General features: G+C 35.1%; 1 protein-coding gene across 1 annotated transcript in view; it reads left to right on the forward strand.

The window, feature by feature from the left end:
- The window catches only part of Ush2a (usherin), a 740,698-nt gene that overhangs the window by 80,330 nt on the left and 641,980 nt on the right, over positions 1–18,388 (forward strand). The window contains exons 5-9 of the mRNA XM_015483330.2: positions 10,523–10,586; positions 14,552–14,846; positions 15,767–15,951; positions 16,648–16,869; positions 18,145–18,238. Of these exons, the coding sequence (XP_015338816.1) occupies positions 10,523–10,586; positions 14,552–14,846; positions 15,767–15,951; positions 16,648–16,869; positions 18,145–18,238 (860 nt within the window). The remainder of the gene's footprint in view (positions 1–10,522; positions 10,587–14,551; positions 14,847–15,766; positions 15,952–16,647; positions 16,870–18,144; positions 18,239–18,388) is intronic.

Consider the following 18,388-nt stretch of genomic DNA (forward strand, 5'->3'; position numbering starts at 1 on the left):
GACTTTTTAACTTTTGAAAGTCATGCAGAGTTTTGAATTTTAACATTGGCAAATATATCAATCACTTCTTTTATGGTTCATCTATTTTATATCTTATTTAAGAAACTTTTTCTTATACTGACATAATATATGCTATTATTTTTTTCCTGAAATTATTATTTTTAATAATGTGTGAGGTAGAGATTTAATTTACTCATCTTTATTGGTATGTATGTCCCATTGCTTTTTATTGAGTACCTATACTTTTCTTACTGAGTTTTAAAGCCACCTGGGTCATATCTCAAGCTCCAATGTTATGATAGTGTGTTTAACATTTTGCTTCAGAGGTCAGGTTAATTAACTTCTTGCCAAAAGGATAGCAATTGCCTAGGTTTTGATATCTTAAAATGTAAGTTCTTTTGCAGTCCCACCAGCAGTCTATGAGTATACCTTTTCCCCCACATCCTCATCAACACTTATTGTTGTTTGTATGCTTAATAGCTTCCAAGTGGATGGAGTTAGAGAAGATAATGCTAAGTGAAGTTAGCCAATCCCCCAAAACCAAATGCTGAATGTTTTCTTTGATATAAGGAGGCTGATACATAGTGGGATAGGGAGCAGGAGCATAGGAGGGATAGATGAACTCTAGATAGGGCAGAGGAGTTGGAGGGGAAGAGAGAGGGTAGAGGTTATTGATGATTATGAAATGTGATGATCATTATTATCCAAAGTATAGGTATGAAGACACTAATTGTGTGAATATACTATGTGTACAACCAGAGATATGAAAAATTGTCTTCTCTATATGTAATAAAAATTGTAATGCATTCCATTGTCATATATAAATTAAAAAAGGAAAACTGGAAAAATACAAATTGCCTATAATGTGTAATCAGTTTAAATTCTAGCAAATAAATGGAAAATGTTTTAAAAATTGTAAGTTCTTTCTTCCTAGTATTATTCAAAATGACTATTTTTAGGTCTTATTCCCCAAAATGAATATTTGGATCAACATTCATCAAAGTCCCTATAGAGATTTTGTTTTCATTAGAATTGAATTAAAATTATATAACAGTTTAGGGAGACTTTATATTGTTATATTAAATTTTCTCATTCATGATAATCTTTGTATTTATCTGTCTTTTTTTGACTTTTAATAACTTTCTGTGAAAAAGATATTCATACATTTGTTGAATTTTATTTATTCTTGGATGTCTCAAGATATTGGTGAATTTATAAATAGTATATTTTAATAAATTGCATTCGATATTTGCTGCTATAAAGAAATATTGTTGTTTTTTTATATCATTCTTATTTCTATCATTTTTAAGGATTTATTGATTCTGATAATTTTACTATGGATTTATTTGTATTCTCTATGTAGAAAAAAACATGTAATTTGTAAACCATATATTTATTTCATTTGAATTCTTATATCTTTTGTTTCCTTTGACTGATGGTGGTATCTAGTAGTTGCTGTGCCCATGTAAAGTGATAGAAAAGGCATCCTTAACTTTGGCATTACTTTAATGAAAATGCTTTTGCATTTACCTTTAAATAAGACATTTGTTATGACCTTTGTTAAGAAATTTCCCATGTCTTTCTACTTGTTTAGGTTTTTTTTATTTTTGTATAAGATAGTTTTCAATACATAACAGTTTTAATTTAATAGTTTTAATTTAATTTTTGCATCAATGGTTAAAAATGAGATTGTGCCTATGATTTTCTTTTTTTTCTTTTTTCTTTTTTACTTTTAGAACATGTCCTTACTGTCCAATTTATGATCTGTTTTACTTTGGTAAAATTTGTTAATTATCTGTATACTTCAGTTTCCACATCTATAAAATTAGATAAAAAAAGAATATCTTGCAATAGTATTTTTAGGAGGATTAAATAACATTGTGTTTGCCTGTAATCATTTGGAAAATGGCCTTCTACTTAATATACAGTAATTGTTGACTATCTTTGTTATTATTAATATTAAGAACCTTTTTAAAACAACACATCTCTCCCCTGAAATGAAATAAGGGTAAAGAATACTTTGATGTATATCCTAAGGTCAGTCTCTGGCTGCTGTTTCTGGATGGTTATTTGTTCTATTATTTCTCATTTTCTTATTGCTATTACTTGGGATTGAGTATGATAGACATTTCAGCATGCTCAGCTCTTTCAATTCCCACCTCATTCCTATGTGATTCTGGATCAGATCCACTTCATCAGGGATTTTCCTAAGGAAATCTGTAAGGTTGTCCAGTTCAATCCTATAACTGTATTTCTCCTTATATGGTTGTGTCTTTGTTTTAAACCTATGAAATCTTTGCCTGAGTCAAGATTGCAGAGTTTCCCTGTGATTTCTTCTGGATGTATTATAGTTTTTAATTAGATCTATGATCTTCATTGAGTTAAATTTTGTATAAGATAGATTTTATAAACTGATGTACCTTTTTGGGGGGTGTTACTGGGAATACTCAGGGGCATTTTGCCACTTAGCCACATCACCAACCCTTTTTATTTTCATTTTGATACGGGGTATCATTAAGTTGTCGAAAGTCTGAGTTGCCAAGGCTGGCCTCAAACTTGTGATCCTCCTGTCTTAACCTCCTGAGTCATTGGGATTATAGATGTGTGCTGTTGCAGTCAGCTTGAGGTAATCTATTTTAATAGGTCCAGGACCAATCTTAAAGATTTGTTGTTGCTATTTTGTGAAAGTACAGTGGATGTGAACATAATTTCATTTTTGGATTTTTCACTGATAATATATAGATATATAATTGATTTTTTTTTTAATTTTTTATTGTGGGTTGTTCAAAACATTACAAATTTCTTGACATATCATATTCCACACTTTGATTCAAGTGGGTTATGAACTCCCACCTTCACCCCATACACAGATTGCAGAATCACATCAGTTACACATCCATTGATTTACAAATTGCCATACTAGTGTCTGTTGTGCTCCACTGCCTTTCCCATCCTCCACCATCCCCCCTCCCCACCTCTCCCCTCCCCTCCCCTCCTCTCTCTCTACCTCCTCCACTGTATAACCCTGAGGGTCTCCTTCTATTACCATGCAATTTCCCTTCTCTCTCCCTTTCCCTCCCACCTCTCATCCCTGTTTAATGTTAATCTTCTTCTCCTGCTCTTCGTCCCTACTCTGATCTTAGTTACTCTCCTTATATCAAAGAAGACATTTGGCATTTGTTTTTTAGGGATTGGCTAGCTTCACTTACCATAATCTGCTCTAATGCCATCCATTTCCCTGTAAATTCTATGATTTTGTCATTTTTTAATGCAGAGTAATACTCCATTGTGTATAAATGCCACATTTTTTTTATCCATTCGTCTATTGAAGGGCATCTAGGTTGGTTCCACAGTCTTGCTATTGTGAACTGTGCTGCTATGAACATCGATGTAGCAGTGTCCCTGTAGCATGCTCTTTTTAGGTCTTTAGGGAATAGACCAAGAAGGGGAATAGCTGGGTCAAATGGTGGCTCCATTCCCAGCTTTCCAAGAAATCTCCATACTGCTTTCCAAACTGGCTGCACCAATCTGCAGTCCCACCAGCAATGTACAAGTGTACCCTTTTCCCCACATCCTCGCCAGCACTTGTTGTTGTTTGACTTCCTAATGGCTGCCAATCTTACTGGAGTGAGATGGTATCTTAGGGTGGTTTTGATTTGCATTTCTCTGACAGCTAGAGATGATGAGCATTTTTTCATGTACTTGTTGATTGACTGTATGTTATAATTGATTTTTAAATATTGAAATTCTAACTTGCAAATTTGCTTAGCTCACTCATTAGTTTTAAAAGATGTTAGTGGATTTCTTAGAATTTTCTATCTATATAAATTTTCTGTATATTTTTCAATGTTGAAACATCCTTATTTTATTGCTTAGTTGCTCTGACTAGTACCTGGATATTCATTGTCAAGTGATTTTCTTATTCTTTATTTTTATGTTGAAATATTATTCTCATATTTTCATTTAGTACTTTAGACACAGTTTTCTTTAGTTCTTTGAATATATTTTGAATAGTTTGTTTAAATTCTTTCTCTAAGAGAGAGAGGGGGACCTTACAAAACTGTGCTGAGCAAAGTTGCTTACAAGCCACAACCTCCCACCATCCTCAGAACATTGTTTTGACAGCATATAAACTTAAATTCTTCATGAAAAAAAAGTCATTGTTTAGTAAGTTTAAAATTTGGACTAATAATTGACCCAATTTCTATTGCCCATTTTTCCTTTTGTGTATAGGTTAAGCTTTCTAATTTCTTTGTGTCATAATTTTTTGTTGATGGAATCACATATTTAAACTATGTAATGTAGAAAATTCAGAAATAAGATTCTTTTCATATTAGGATTTATTGCTGGAGTTTGCTTGATTATTAACCTTTCTGAAATAATTCTGTGTTTTTATTCTTTAGTCATAAATGGCCAGTGAAGTTTATGTTTTGTTAGCTTAGTGATCAGCCAGTGATTGGACAGAGAATTTCTTAATTGCCCAGACCCAGTGAGTTTTTCAGTCTTTGCTGAGGAATGCATGGTGTACAATGCCCTTAACACTAAGCAGTTTAGTATTCTTTAGTCACAACTTTCTGCTTGCCTAGAGCCTTAAAATCAAGCAGAGGTGGGAGTTTAGGCTCTTCTCGGGTCTTTCTGGAGCATATGTGCATACCTGGGAATGTACATAGCCCTTTGGGTGTATATAGCCGTCCAGATTTCCTAGCGTATATCAGAACTTTGCGAAGATGCTTATGGGCACATCATTCCCTAGCTTCTCAATTTGAGTTTTTTGGTTGGTTTACTGTTTTTCTCATGTATTACTTGTGACTTAGTCAACTGCAAGTTTAAATACTTGCCACTGATTATTTTCCATGACTATGCCTAGGGAAAAGACTGTTCCCAATAGGTGAACTGAGTCAGTTCAAGACTTACTAGTGGTGTTTTTAAGGGTATACCCAGACAACTAATTACAATTGTTTAAGGTGGGGCTTTGAAAGAGTTCCAGTCCTCTTCTGATTCTTTGGGCGGGGGAGGGGGGGGGCTTCAAGACTGCTTGCTTTCAGTCTGATTGTAGATTGTTTGTTTTCAAAACAACCTTTGCATTTCAGAGAGGAGGATGAGAAAAGGCAAAGTTGTTGTTTTTAAACCAATATTTGGCCACTTAAAAATAAACATGCTCCACTTTGTTCCAAGTCTTTGGTTTATTTCCAGAGTTCTGAAAAAGTTGATCTAACACTCTTTACTAGTAGTGTTATCATTACTTTTAGGGGAGAGAGAATTTTCAATTGTTCTCACTTCTGATGACCTCCTATTATTTATTCTGACAGTGTCTTGTAGTTTTCAACCATAGACACCATCATTCTTCATTAGATTTATAAAGAGTATTTCATGTTTTAGTTGCTAAAATGAATGACACTTAAAATTTTAAATTTCTATTTCTATTGGTTTATTATTTGCATATTGAAATAGAATTTATTTTTAATATACTGAATGTATGCTAATTTCACTTATTCTTGTAGCTTTCATGTAAATTCACTGGAGTTTTCTTAGTAGATAATCATGCTATCTGAAAATTGAAGTAACTCCATTTTTTTCTGACTGCTCTGACATGTTTTATTTAGCCTCATTGCAAACCTGTTTCTTCACGACTTATGTATTAGATTATTTTTCTACAGTTTTCCCATTTAACCATCTTGGCAGTGCCTCCCAGTTGTAATGCAGTCCTGCTTCTTTTCTGTCATTACCTATCTACTTTCTGACTAGACAACTATGAGGTCTTTCTTGTATGAGTCATGTCTGTTTCCCTCATCGATTTATATAATGTGGACCTATCTTTGCCATGAGAAAATTTTTTTTTCAAAGAGGAATCTCTTTATGGAATGTTTATTTCAATGAAAATCTGTTGTTAAAAATTTGGCAACTAACAAAGGCATGAGTAAAATCCATCCCTATGACAGTGTCCTTGAAATATTTTATAGCATTCTCTTTGTAAATCATAATTTTCATGCCTGGTCTGAATGATTCATGTTAATTCTAGGTCTTTGGAAAGCTTTCTCTTTTTTAAAAAAAATCCTTCAAATATGAATTCTGTAGCAGTGGTGATGATTGTCCCATCACAGACTTCAAAATTTAAAACTAAAATGATTTTTAAAGGTTATAAAACCCAGCCCTTTTATTTTATAGATGATAAAATAGATTTCATTATCCCTCTGCAGCAGAGTTTCCCTTTAACTATTATTAAAATATATGAAGTGCATTCCAATTTTTCAGCATTGAGTGGAACAACTACACTCCTAACACCCTGGTCTGACTTTCATCATTTTTCACCTGGATGACTACAACAGCCTCCTTGCTGGCCTCTGTGCTTCTACCCCATATTCTAATCTCAACACTTTTCAATAAACCTGAGATCATGTCATTATTCTGCCCACAGCCCTCCAGTGGCTTCTCATTTTACTCAGGATAAAAACCAAAGTCCTGGCAATGGGCTATAAGGCTTTTAGCAATTTGCAGTTCCGTCCCCACCAGCCAGTTATTTGTCTAACCTCATCTTCCAGTGGCCTTTCTCTCCTTTATTCTGCTTCAGGAAGTTGGCTCCTTGTAGTTCCTCTAATGAGCCAAGTACACTGCTTTAGAGGCTTGTGCATTCACTCACTGGTGGCTGCCTGGGACACTTTGCCCCTGTCTGCATGATTCACTTCTTCTCCTTCTTTATCATGGAGGACTGTCTATGGAAAAACCATCTCTAATAAAATTCAACCATGTTTACTACCCTGCTCTATATTTCTATTTTTGTAATGTTCTATCACTCATTTACTATGTTTACCTGTCTGCTTGAATGTAAGTCCATTAAAGCGAGGGTGTTCTTTTGTTAACAGATGTATCTTTGGCTGCCATGAAAGTGTCTGGCACATAATAGGCTCCCAATAAATATTTGTAAATGAATAAATACATAAAAGAATGAAGTTACCATGACATTTAAAGCCATGGTCTAGGTTTTGACAAAATCAGTGTTCATCATTCTTCCTCTCCTTTCGTGGTGGTAGGCCTTCCAAAATCATGAAATATTTCTCCCCATCTGCTGTAATCTGATTCCTTAAGAAAAAAAAAATATCTAGAGGGTCTATGTAAACCATTTTAAGATGATATTTAAGATGATATTTTATACTTATAAAATAAGTTGAATGACATGAAATACATGCTACAAAAATTTGTTTTCTTCTTAATTCTTCATAAGGACAAAAATAGAAAATGATCACTGTATCATTTTTCTGTGGCTGAAATGACAAAGTACCACAGAGTGGGTATCTAAAAACAATGGATATTTGTTTTCTCATGGTTCTGGAGGCTAGAAGTCTAACATCGAGGTATCTACAGGTTTATGCTCTGTTTGAAAACCGCGAATGGAATCATACCCCCCCCCCGCTAGCTTTTCCGTGTTCCTCTGCTTGTAGCTGCACCATGTCAGTCTCTCCTCTGATCCCACTCCCTTCTCCCTGTGGATGACTGTCTTTGCATGGCATTTTCCTCTCATACATAAAGAACAAAGTCATATTGAATTTGGGCCTTCCTTAATGAGCTTGTCATCACTTGATTATATTTATTTGGACCCTGTTTCCAAATAAAAAAACATATTTACAAATATTAGGGGATGAGGACTCCAACGTAGCTTTTTTTTGGGGCGGGGGATACAATTCAGCGCAGAACAATGAATTTCTTGGTGGACAAGCATGCTTTGAGTGTGGTGGGAACCTTCCTGTTGTTCCATCTGTCAGTGCTTCCAAATGGGAGCACTGGTGCTGCTCAGCCTTTGTGTGTCCCTAACCTACAGTAAGGTGAGTAGTGCAATTGTTTCAAACAAGTACTTCCTCACTCCCACCACTGTTCTTTGACTGCACTGAGATGGTGACTCCTCTCTTTCTGCGGGTTTATTACCTGTCATCCATCTCCTGTCCCTATCCATATCAGCACAGTGGTGCATCTCCTCTACTACTGAAATGTTACCCTTTTTGGCCCCTGTTTTAATGCATCCTGAAAATTACCGGTCCCAGATACCTCTAATCACTTGATGTTTCTCTTGGATTGCCAACATATTTGGGGGAATCAATTAACTTGAAAATGTGAAGTCATAATCTCTAATTTCATGTGACCCTTATTATACTTCTCAAGGGGCCCTGTAGTTTTTGCAGATCTGCCACCCCACTTGTTTTCTGTAGCAGCCAGTATAGCTCTTCATCGCTGTCCTTTTCTCTTTGGTTCCTTCTTCCTTTTTCCATCATTATTAAATATTTATTGATCAGTTTAGTGCATGCCAGGAATTTGTCTATGAGCTAGGACTGGACAAGTGAATAAGACCAATTACTACTGTGTGTCTTGCCAGGGAATTTTATTTAATATCCTTTCATGTTTCATAAGCAAGATAGAGGACTAAATGGGTATTTGTAAAACAGAATGGGAAGCGCACAGCACAGTTCTACAGGAGCTCAAAGGACCCTCGTGAGCCTCCCAAACTTTTCCACAGGGTATATCTCAAAACTGAGACACGAAGGACGGGGGTGGGGGAGGAAGATTTAAAACAGAGGCAAATTCAAGTGTAAAACCTAAGGAATAAAAAGCTTGGCGATGTGGGGCCTGAACAATTTGGTCCATAGATCTGCAATATAGAGTGTGAAGAATGCAAGGAGGAGGATGGCATGTGGGTGGGGATAGGTGAAGGGAAGAATAAATTGGCAAATCCAGCTTCTTGGCACATTCCCTGTTACAAGGAAAATTCACACAGTGAGAAGCGATTTCCTCAATCTGTCTGTCCTACCCCTCCCAAACAACATCACACGAGCACATGTGACTTAGCTGGGTTCACATGCATTCTTCCCATTTTTTTCCTCCTTTTAAAAAATTTTTAGATCCTGGATTCAGGTCAACGTATTACAAAGTGAGTTGCCTGATTACTAATCCTTAAGGGAAGAGTTTACCATGCTTTTCTTATTTCTTATAGTTACTTAAAATTTTTAAAGTAAACTGTGTTGGAAATCATCTAATGATTTCTAAAAAGTTTTATTGGATGTTTTGTTTTGTCCTCATAATGTCACTTGAAGGAACAATTTCTTGCAGTTGTTTTAGTTGTCTGATTTTGGATGAACAGGGAGAAAAACTCTAGCCAGAGGAAAGTTGGATGAGGAGGCAACTTAGAATACCACCTTCCTCTGGTCCTCAGCTTGTAGGGTCAAAAAGACTGAGACCAAGGGGCAGAGAGGGAAAGCCTACAAATGTTTTTTTTTTTTTTAAAAATACATTAATTGAAAATGTTTATGCTCATGAAGAAATATTTATATATCAAATATTCTATTTTTTTCAATATGTCATTTTAATTTTCAATCCATCATTTAAATGTGAATAAATATGAGAATATAAATCACATAAATGTATATACCCATACACACACACACACACACACACCTACACACCTTTTGTCCCTAAATTGCCCCCTTCATTGCTCATTAGTCCTGTCCTGCTTCTGAGATCAACACCTGAGACAACTCTGCTAATTCTGCTCCTCATCTTTATTCATCAGGTGGATGCTAACTCTGTGTGGTTTCCTGTAAGTCAGCACCAAGGGACAGCAGCAAAGATGAACCAAACATTCCAATGGCATTGTGCTTTAAGTCCCATTCCATTTTGTGTCCTCATGATTCAAACTATCTAGAATTTTACCTTTCACCCATTTTTCCTTTATTAAAAACATAACAAAAATTTAAAAGATGGTGCTTTTCTTACATTTTTCCCTCTTTTTCCTAAATAAATATTTACAAAACAACTTAACCAAACAATATTAGATGGATTAAGGTTGATTTGTACCTGTGCCTTAGAAGATCATCTAATTCAATGTAGATTTGTCTTTGAACCTGTTTATCTCAGAAGAATTCTCAGAGGGTGATGAAATTATGAGATTAAACTAGAATGCTACTGAGATGTGTAACAAAGAGAAACCCATAAGCAAGAGCTCTTCAACTTATCCTCATTTTTTGGAGATTTTCTAAATGAGGCATTAATCTAAGATGAAAAAGCATCCAAACAGACATCCTGGAATTTGGAGCTAGAATGGGTGGAAAGTACATGCTGTTGGTCTTGCTACCAACAGGGCAGGTAGGAAATTGAGATTGGAAGCAGATGACAATAAAATTTAGGGCTGATGAGATGATAGATTTATAGGTTTATAAACTTCACAGAAATTTGATGTGGGAAGAAAAGCCATAGGTTATATCAGTAAATGAACTAGTCAAAGTTTTCACTTTGACTTTAGTGTTACAATGTCTATGGAGACAAATATGACTATTATTCGTGTAGAATTAGAAAATAGATATATTGATCTCTAAGAATTTGAAAGGGTCTCATGATATGAACATGTTTTAAAATTTTATAGCTTTAAAGAATATTACTTGACATTTTATGCATTTTTTTAGTAAGCTAAGTCTTCTCATTTTATGTGTGTGCATATATATTTTATGTATATATAATATATATATATATATATTTTTGACAGGACTAGAGCAATTTGTTGGAAGAATGCAAGATTTTCGATTATACCAAGTGGCACTTACAAACAGGTAAGAAGATGTGGTATGGTAAACCCATGAGTATAAGATAAATGCTGAATTCACTTAAATAAGAGTACTATGAAGACTACAGTATTGCGAGGCAGTTAGCACCTCATCAGGGTAATTTTCCTGCTCAGGAGGGAATAAAACACCTGAGAAAAATATAGTCTGAAGTAAGAGAAAATCAAAGGATAGGTTTTAAAAGCACAGCACCTGATAGATTCTTCCAGTCCTGGTAGGATCTGGAACAGAACATCTAAAAACTGGCTTTGATTTTTTTTTAAATTTTATTTTATTTATTCTAATTTGTTACATATGACAGCAGAATAAGATTCAACTCATATTATACATATAGAGTGCAATTTTTCATTTCTCTCGTACAAAAAGTAGAGTCACATCATTCGTGACTTCATACATATACTTAGGGTAATGATGTCCATCTCATTCCACCATCTTTCCTGTCCTCATGTTCCTCCCCCCTCCTCCCTCCCCTTTGCCCTATCTAAAGTTCGTCTGTTCCTTCCGTGCTTCCCCCATCCCCATTATGAATCACCACCCTTATATCAGAGAACATTTGGCCTTTGGTTTTATAGGATTGGCTTATTTCACTTAGCATTATATTCTCCAACTCCATCCATTTACCTTCAAATGCCATGATTTTATTCTCTTTTAATGCTGAGTAATACTACTTTGTGTATATATACTAAGTTTCTTTATCCATTCATCTATTGAAGGGAATCTAGGTTGGTTCCACAATTTAGCTATTGTGAATTGTGGTGCTATAAACATGATGTGGCTGTGTCCTTGTAGTATGTTGTTTGTAATTCCTTTGGATATAGACCTAGGAGAGGGATAGCTGGGTCAAATGTTGGTTTATTTCCCCGGTTTCCAAGGAATCTCCATACTGCTTTCCATATTGGTTGCACCAATTCACAGTCTCACCAGCATCCTCACTAACACTTATTGTTGTTTGTATTCTTAATAGCTGTCATTGTGACTGGAGTGAGATGAAATCTTAGAGTAGTTCTGATTTGCATTTTCTCTAATTGCTAGAGATGTTGAACATTTTTTCATATATTTGTTGATTGATTATGTATCATCTCCTGGGAAGTGTCTGTTCAGTTCTTTGGTCCATTTATTGATTAGATTATCATTTTTTTGGTGTTAAGATTTTTGAATTCTTTATATATCCTAGATATTAGTGCTCTATCTGATGTGTTTGTGGTAAAAATTTGCTTACATTCTGTAAGCTCTCTATTCACCTCACTGATTGTTTTTTTTTCCCTAAGAAGAAGCTTTTTTGTTGGAATCCATTCCATTTATTGATTCCTGATTTTAATTCTTGTGCTATAGGAGTCTTATAAAGGAAGTTGGGGCCTAATCCCACATGATGAAGATTAGGGCCTACTTTTTCTTCTATTCGACGCAGAGTCTCTGGTTTAATTCCTAGGTCCTTGATCCACTTTGAGTTGACTTTTGTGCATGCTGAGAGGTAGGGGCTTAATTTCATTTTGTTGCATATGGATTTCCAGTTTTCTCAGCACCATTTGTTGTAAAGGCTACCTTTTCTCCCATATATGTTTTTTTTGTGCCTTTGTCTAATAAAAGATAACTGTATTTATATGGGTTTATCTGTGTGTCCTCTGTTCTGTACCATTGGTCTACAAGTTTTTTTGGTATGAGAGCATCAAAGTCAGGGATAAGGTTTCAGTGGATGGAGTCTTGCTTCATGGTGTCTTGCAGTCAACAGGTTGATTAGCATCTTGGGAAGCCACACTCATCTCTGGGAGTCTTTGTGGCTAGGTGGCTACAGCAGATCACCCCATCTCTGGTGCTGTGTGGAACCTGGCAGAGCTGAATAGGAACTCAAATGTCTCTGGGCAGTCTTACTAGCAGGAGTGCCACTGGAAATTCCCAGATACCAGATTTTCCTATTCAATGGCCATGAAGCCAGTTTGGTCCATGCACAGTTCATAGATAGCTCTTGACACTATAGTGTTTTTAACTTTATGGCATTTGTCAAATCACCTAGTTAATGTTTTACAGTGTTTGCTTTGGCCAAGTGTGTGGTTGTTCCTCACCAGTGCTATTCTCTTGGTAACTCCTCATAATATAATTGGATAAATTCTTTACAATGGATTTTCTCTCAGAAAATGTGATTTGTGAATATTTTATAGAATTAGGGCTACATTTGTTTAATTATTCTATATGTGAGACTTTCTAATACCTCACAAAACTGCTACATGTGCCTTTTAAAGTTGCTTTGTTGAATAAATAACTACTGGAGAAAGTAGCACAAAGAAAATGATGAGTTATTTTGGTTCATGGGAAAGTCTCAGTATACTGGGCTATTAGACTTGGAGATTAAAAAATGAATATTTGAAGTATTGTTATATTTTTGTCTATTTCCAGTGAATAAATAATACTATAGACATGGGCTAGCATTTATGAAGTATTTCCTCATCTTCACAGTCAGTGCAGTTCTTTCTCAGTTCTCCTTAAAAACAACCGATTTCAATTCTGCTTAGAAAAATCCCAATGAAATATTGCTGAAGATGGCCACTGACGTTTCTTTCTCGATTTATGATCTGATGTTATAATAGTATATCATTATATAGATGAATTTATCTAATTTTCTTTTATTGAGGATCTCTAAGAGAAATGTTTGTTCATGCTTCTTTAAGGCATATGTAGATTCATGTGGTGAATTTTTCAAGAACAGTTCTAATGGATTTGAGAAGCATTGCTCTTGAGGTGATACTATGGTCTGTGGCAGATCCATTAACAATTTAAACCTCCCTTTTGTGTTAATTATATGATCAGGAGATGCCTGAATAAAGGAGACTGTAACACCTGAACACACTTTTGAGGAGATGGACTGCCACCAGCCTTGCTATCATTCATATCACCGTTGCTTAAAAATACTGAAGTGTCATGTTGCAGTAGTTCTTTGGGAAGTTTTTCCTGGAGGGCAAAGATTTCATACTGGATAGTGACTGTGGGTCCCATTCAAAGCCTGTTGTCAACTGAAAAATATCGATGTGATTTAAAGGAAAAGGTGTCACTTCACATGGTTTAGTGAATGGAAAATCTGCCTGGCTCCTTCACTACCTCACTGTGATCCGAGGAAAGCAGTCTGGTTTCCCTAGCTGGTCATTGGTTCCTGGCATTGGCCTACCTGAAGTGCCTGGAAAGGTGTTGTATGGAAGAATGCCCATAAATAGAATGACTAATGCTGATCTAGAACAAGTATATTTCCCTTAATGGAAAAATTAAATATATCTGCTTGGAATTGGCATTCATAGTTGACTGTTGGCAGCTGCCATGTGATCTGAAGCCATTGAAACATTTCAGGGTGCCAGAATCTGCACAAATGAGTCACAGGAAATCATTGACAAATGGCCTTGGCCTCAGTCCATTCACTAAAACAGAAGCAGAAAATGATACTTGTTTTCTTCTTATTTTCCACAGTTGAACGAGAAACTCTTATTTAAGTCTCATTATTTCCACTGTTTGCTTTCAGTGGTAAGTTAGTTGAACAACCTAAGTAAAGGATTCTTTTCTACATTATCACAAATAGGTACAATGAATTAGTATAATATTTATTAATTTATTTTTGTAGTGCTGGGAATTGAACCCACAGCCTCACTAGGCATGCACTATGCCACTGAACCACATTCTTCAGCTCCTCATATTATAACGTTTAAATACATGTCCTGAAAAACCATGCAAGGACTGCATGCTTCTAGATGTGAAGACATTTACTTAAAAATTTACTGTTTTGGATATACCTTTTATGAGAATGAGGATGTTTATTTAGTCAAGGACAGGTTTTATGTTATGTTCCATTTAGAAAATTATTAGAGCTAAATGGTTACTCATTAAAACATGAAAAGGATGGTATTCACTTATAATAATTCTTAGACCTTCTATTAGTGTTATTTGTTCTTAAGTCTTCCTTATGAATCCCACAGAGAGATTCTGGAAGCTTTCTCTGGAGATTTGTTTCAATTGCATGTCCAGTCACATTGCCGCTGCCCTGGCAGTCACCCTCGAATCCACCCTTTGGTCCAGCGGTACTGCATCCCTAATGATGCAGAAGACACAACCAATGATAGAGTGTTACGGCTGAATCCCGAAGCACATCCTCTCTCATTCATCAATGATAATGACATCAGTACTTCGTGGATTTCACATGTGTTTACAAACATTACCCAGCTTAATCAAGGAGTGACTATCTCAATGGATTTGGAAAATGGACAGTATCAGGTAAGTAGAAACCACGGGATATACATTACTTTCCTGTGGCCTCTGCAATGAATCCCCACACACAACATGTCTTAAAGAAATTGAAATCTATTCTATCATAGTTCTGAAGACCAGAAATACAAAGTCAAGGTGCTGAGAGGGCTATATTCCCTTCAAAGACTCTGGGAGGATTCTTCCTAGCCTCTTCCAGTTTCTGGTGACTCCTGGGGTCACTGAAGTGTCACTCCAAGCTCTGCTTCCATTTTCATAGGCCCTCCCTCCTTGTTAGTGTGAGTAAATTTTCCTCCTCCTTCTTCTGGAAAGATCCATTCTACATCCACTCATCTTGAGAGATTCTCCTTAACTTTATCTGCAAAGGCCCTATTTCCAAATAAGGTCACATTCATGGGTATTTGGAGTTACCCTTTGGACATATTTATTTAGAGATACAATGAAATTGAACATAAACTTAGGTGGCATCTTATAATGTATGATATCAAAGTATCTAAAAGATGATATTCAATGCTTAATTTCTTCAATATTTGTTAGCAAATGATATTTAGGAAATGTTGAAATACTCTTTTTTATTAAGCAGTGCAAATTAGTAGGAACTGAAGTGCTTATTCTAAAATCTACAAAAGAAGAGCCTATATGACATTTATTTCATGGAAGTAATGTTCTTTTTTTCATGTCTTTTTAGCAAAATTAATATTAATTTGTACCATGATTTACAAAATCTATGAGAAGAGGGACTAATATACAATTACGGAATGTGTTGCTTTTACTATAGGTCTATGAAGTTTCTGGATGTTCAATAAATATTTAATAATTATAATTATGAGGAAGTAAGTCATTATATTTGAATCTCGCAATTCCATGGTTTGATTTATGCTCCTGTGTCAGACTTTTACTTTAGTGATAATTAATTTATTCATTTGCAGGTATTTTACATTATCATTCAATTCTTTAGTCCACAACCAACAGCAATAAGGATTCAAAGAAAGAAGGAAGATGGTTTAGATTGGGAGGACTGGCAATATTTTGCTAAAAATTGCAGTGTTTTTGGAATGAAAAACAATGGGGATTTGGAAAAGCCTGATTCTGTCAACTGTCTTCAGCTTCCCAAGTATGAACTTTTTGAAATTAATTTTAATTGACTCTTGGCTTAATAATGAACAATAGGTTAAACAATTCACTAGTCTGGTATAGACTTCCCTCCATCACCAACCAACTTTTTTGAGGAAGATTCTTGTATTTCTTTTCCAAAAACTTTTAAAGTATGTTTAAAATTTTTATGAAAGAATTTAGAATATTTCTTGTTTACAGTCTCACTGTTGTTTTGATAGGTAATTTTAAAATTGTTTAGCAAGCTATCTACATAAATAGAATTTTCATTATGTTCTCACAGCCATGTTTAGTATGTATGGTTTTCTGTGATGGTCCTATAACATTTGCACATGAAATATATGGAATATATTTTCAAAGAATGAAGAATTTAAGAATTACTGATAAGCCAGGTGTGGTGGTGCATGCCTGTAATCCCAGCGACTCGGGAGGCTGATGCAGGAGGCTGTAAAGTTCAAAGCCATCCTCAGCAACTTTGTGAGTTCCTAAGCAACTTAGTGAGATTCTGTCTCAAAATAAAAAATAAAAATGACTGGAGATGTGGTCCAGTAGGTAAGCATCTCTGGGCTCAATCTCCAGTATCCCCCACCCCCCAAAAAAGAATTTACTGATATTGTGTAGTAATGTCTCAAAGTTGTGATTTGTTTTGTTGAGATTATGAATGGATTTCCCTGAGATAATATGCTTTTATCAACAGTTTTACTCCATACTCCCATGGTAATGTCACATTCAGCGTTCTGACACCTGGGCCGAAACTTCGTCCTGGATTCAATGACTTCTATAATAACCCATCTCTTCAAGAATTTGTCAAAGCCACACAGATAAGACTTCATTTCCAAGGGCAGTACCACACAACTGAGGCTGCTGTCAGCCTTAGTCACAGATATTATGCGGTGGATGAAATCACCATCGGTGGGAGGTAGTGTATACAAGGGTTGCTGCTGGAGAATGGTTTTCACTATAAATTTTGTTTTTAATGAGTGGTTTCTTTTTTTTTTCCAATGAGGTTTATATCAGGCATACTTATTTAAAAATACAATAAGTAAGATTTTAGAGCAAGATAATTCCAGTTTCATGTTTTGAAATAATTTTCTACTCTAAGAGATTTTGGGGAGATTTTTATATGCCTTTTCTGTATATAATATAGCATTATTATGAAATCAAATTTCAAAAGCAATTTCGTTTAGAAGCTATGAGACTCTGAGGGCTGTAGGCACAGCTCAGTTGTAGAATGCTTAGCGTATGGCAGGCCCTGGGTGCAATCTTTAGCTGGGTGGGGGGAGTTACAATACTTGGAATTTGCTTTAGATCTAACTTATTACATGTTTTACTTAGTTTGATCAAGAATATTATTTTCAAACATTGTTGAAAGCAAAGAGAAATAGTGCAATTTTAAAATATTTCTGAAAGCAAAGAGAAGGAGTTTGTAGCTATATAGTACCAGACAGTTTGTAAGTAAGGCTTGGGTCCAGAATTCATGGTTCCATAGAGATAGTTGTTTTACTATAGAAGAAAGATCTGCTACACCCTTAGTGTTCTTAAATTTCAGATCATAACTTAGAGCATGACTTACAGTATTTTTTAAAAAATTGATAGCTGTAAAACTAGGCAGAACACTGTCTAATATGGAAATATGCATAGATTATATTCACAATTGGGTTGTTCTAGAAGAATGACGTGACTTGAGAATAAGGGATATCTTTAAAAACAAACCAGGATATATGAAAGCTTTTCTTAAAAAAAATTAAGCAATAGCATAAAGAAAAGCTAATGTTATTTAATTATCCACCATCTGATTTTGAAAAAAATTACAAAATATTGAAATTTATTAACTTCATTCTAAAATTTGTTCTGAGCCTTAATTCGTAAACCGCACTTTGAGTAGTTTCAGTAAATGCCTTTCCTTAATGAGTTTACTATATGTATAGCAGGTGTACACAATCTTGCTCCCATTTCCAGAGAGGCTTGAGAATTACCCTTAAAATCCAGTGCAGTCTGCATATTAATGATAGTACTTCTAGTACCTCAGGATTAATTCAATACTTTCATGAATAATCACACAGGTTGGAGAGAAAATGATTTTGCATTGATCAAGTGTGCTTGACTTTCTGGTTATAGTCACATAGAGTATGTATTCATAGGGCCTTCAGCATATATATGTTGACTTGTTGTGTGATGACGTTCATGTTCACAGATGTCAGTGCCATGGTCATGCTAGTAATTGTAACACAACCAGCCAGCCCTACAGATGCCTCTGCTCTTCGGAAAGCTTCACTGAAGGACTTCATGTGAGTTCTATTTTGTGCATGGAAATCTAACAAAAAATAGAAAAAAAAAAACCTCTCAGGAATTGTGAATAAACATTTAATTTTGGTTTAACTTCTAAGTGTATATAAAAATAAATTGATATGAATCCCAAATATTAATTTTACAGGGAA

Source organism: Marmota marmota, unplaced genomic scaffold (genome assembly GCF_001458135.2).
Source record: "Marmota marmota marmota unplaced genomic scaffold, marMar, whole genome shotgun sequence".
Classification (NCBI taxonomy): Eukaryota; Metazoa; Chordata; class Mammalia; order Rodentia; family Sciuridae; genus Marmota; species Marmota marmota.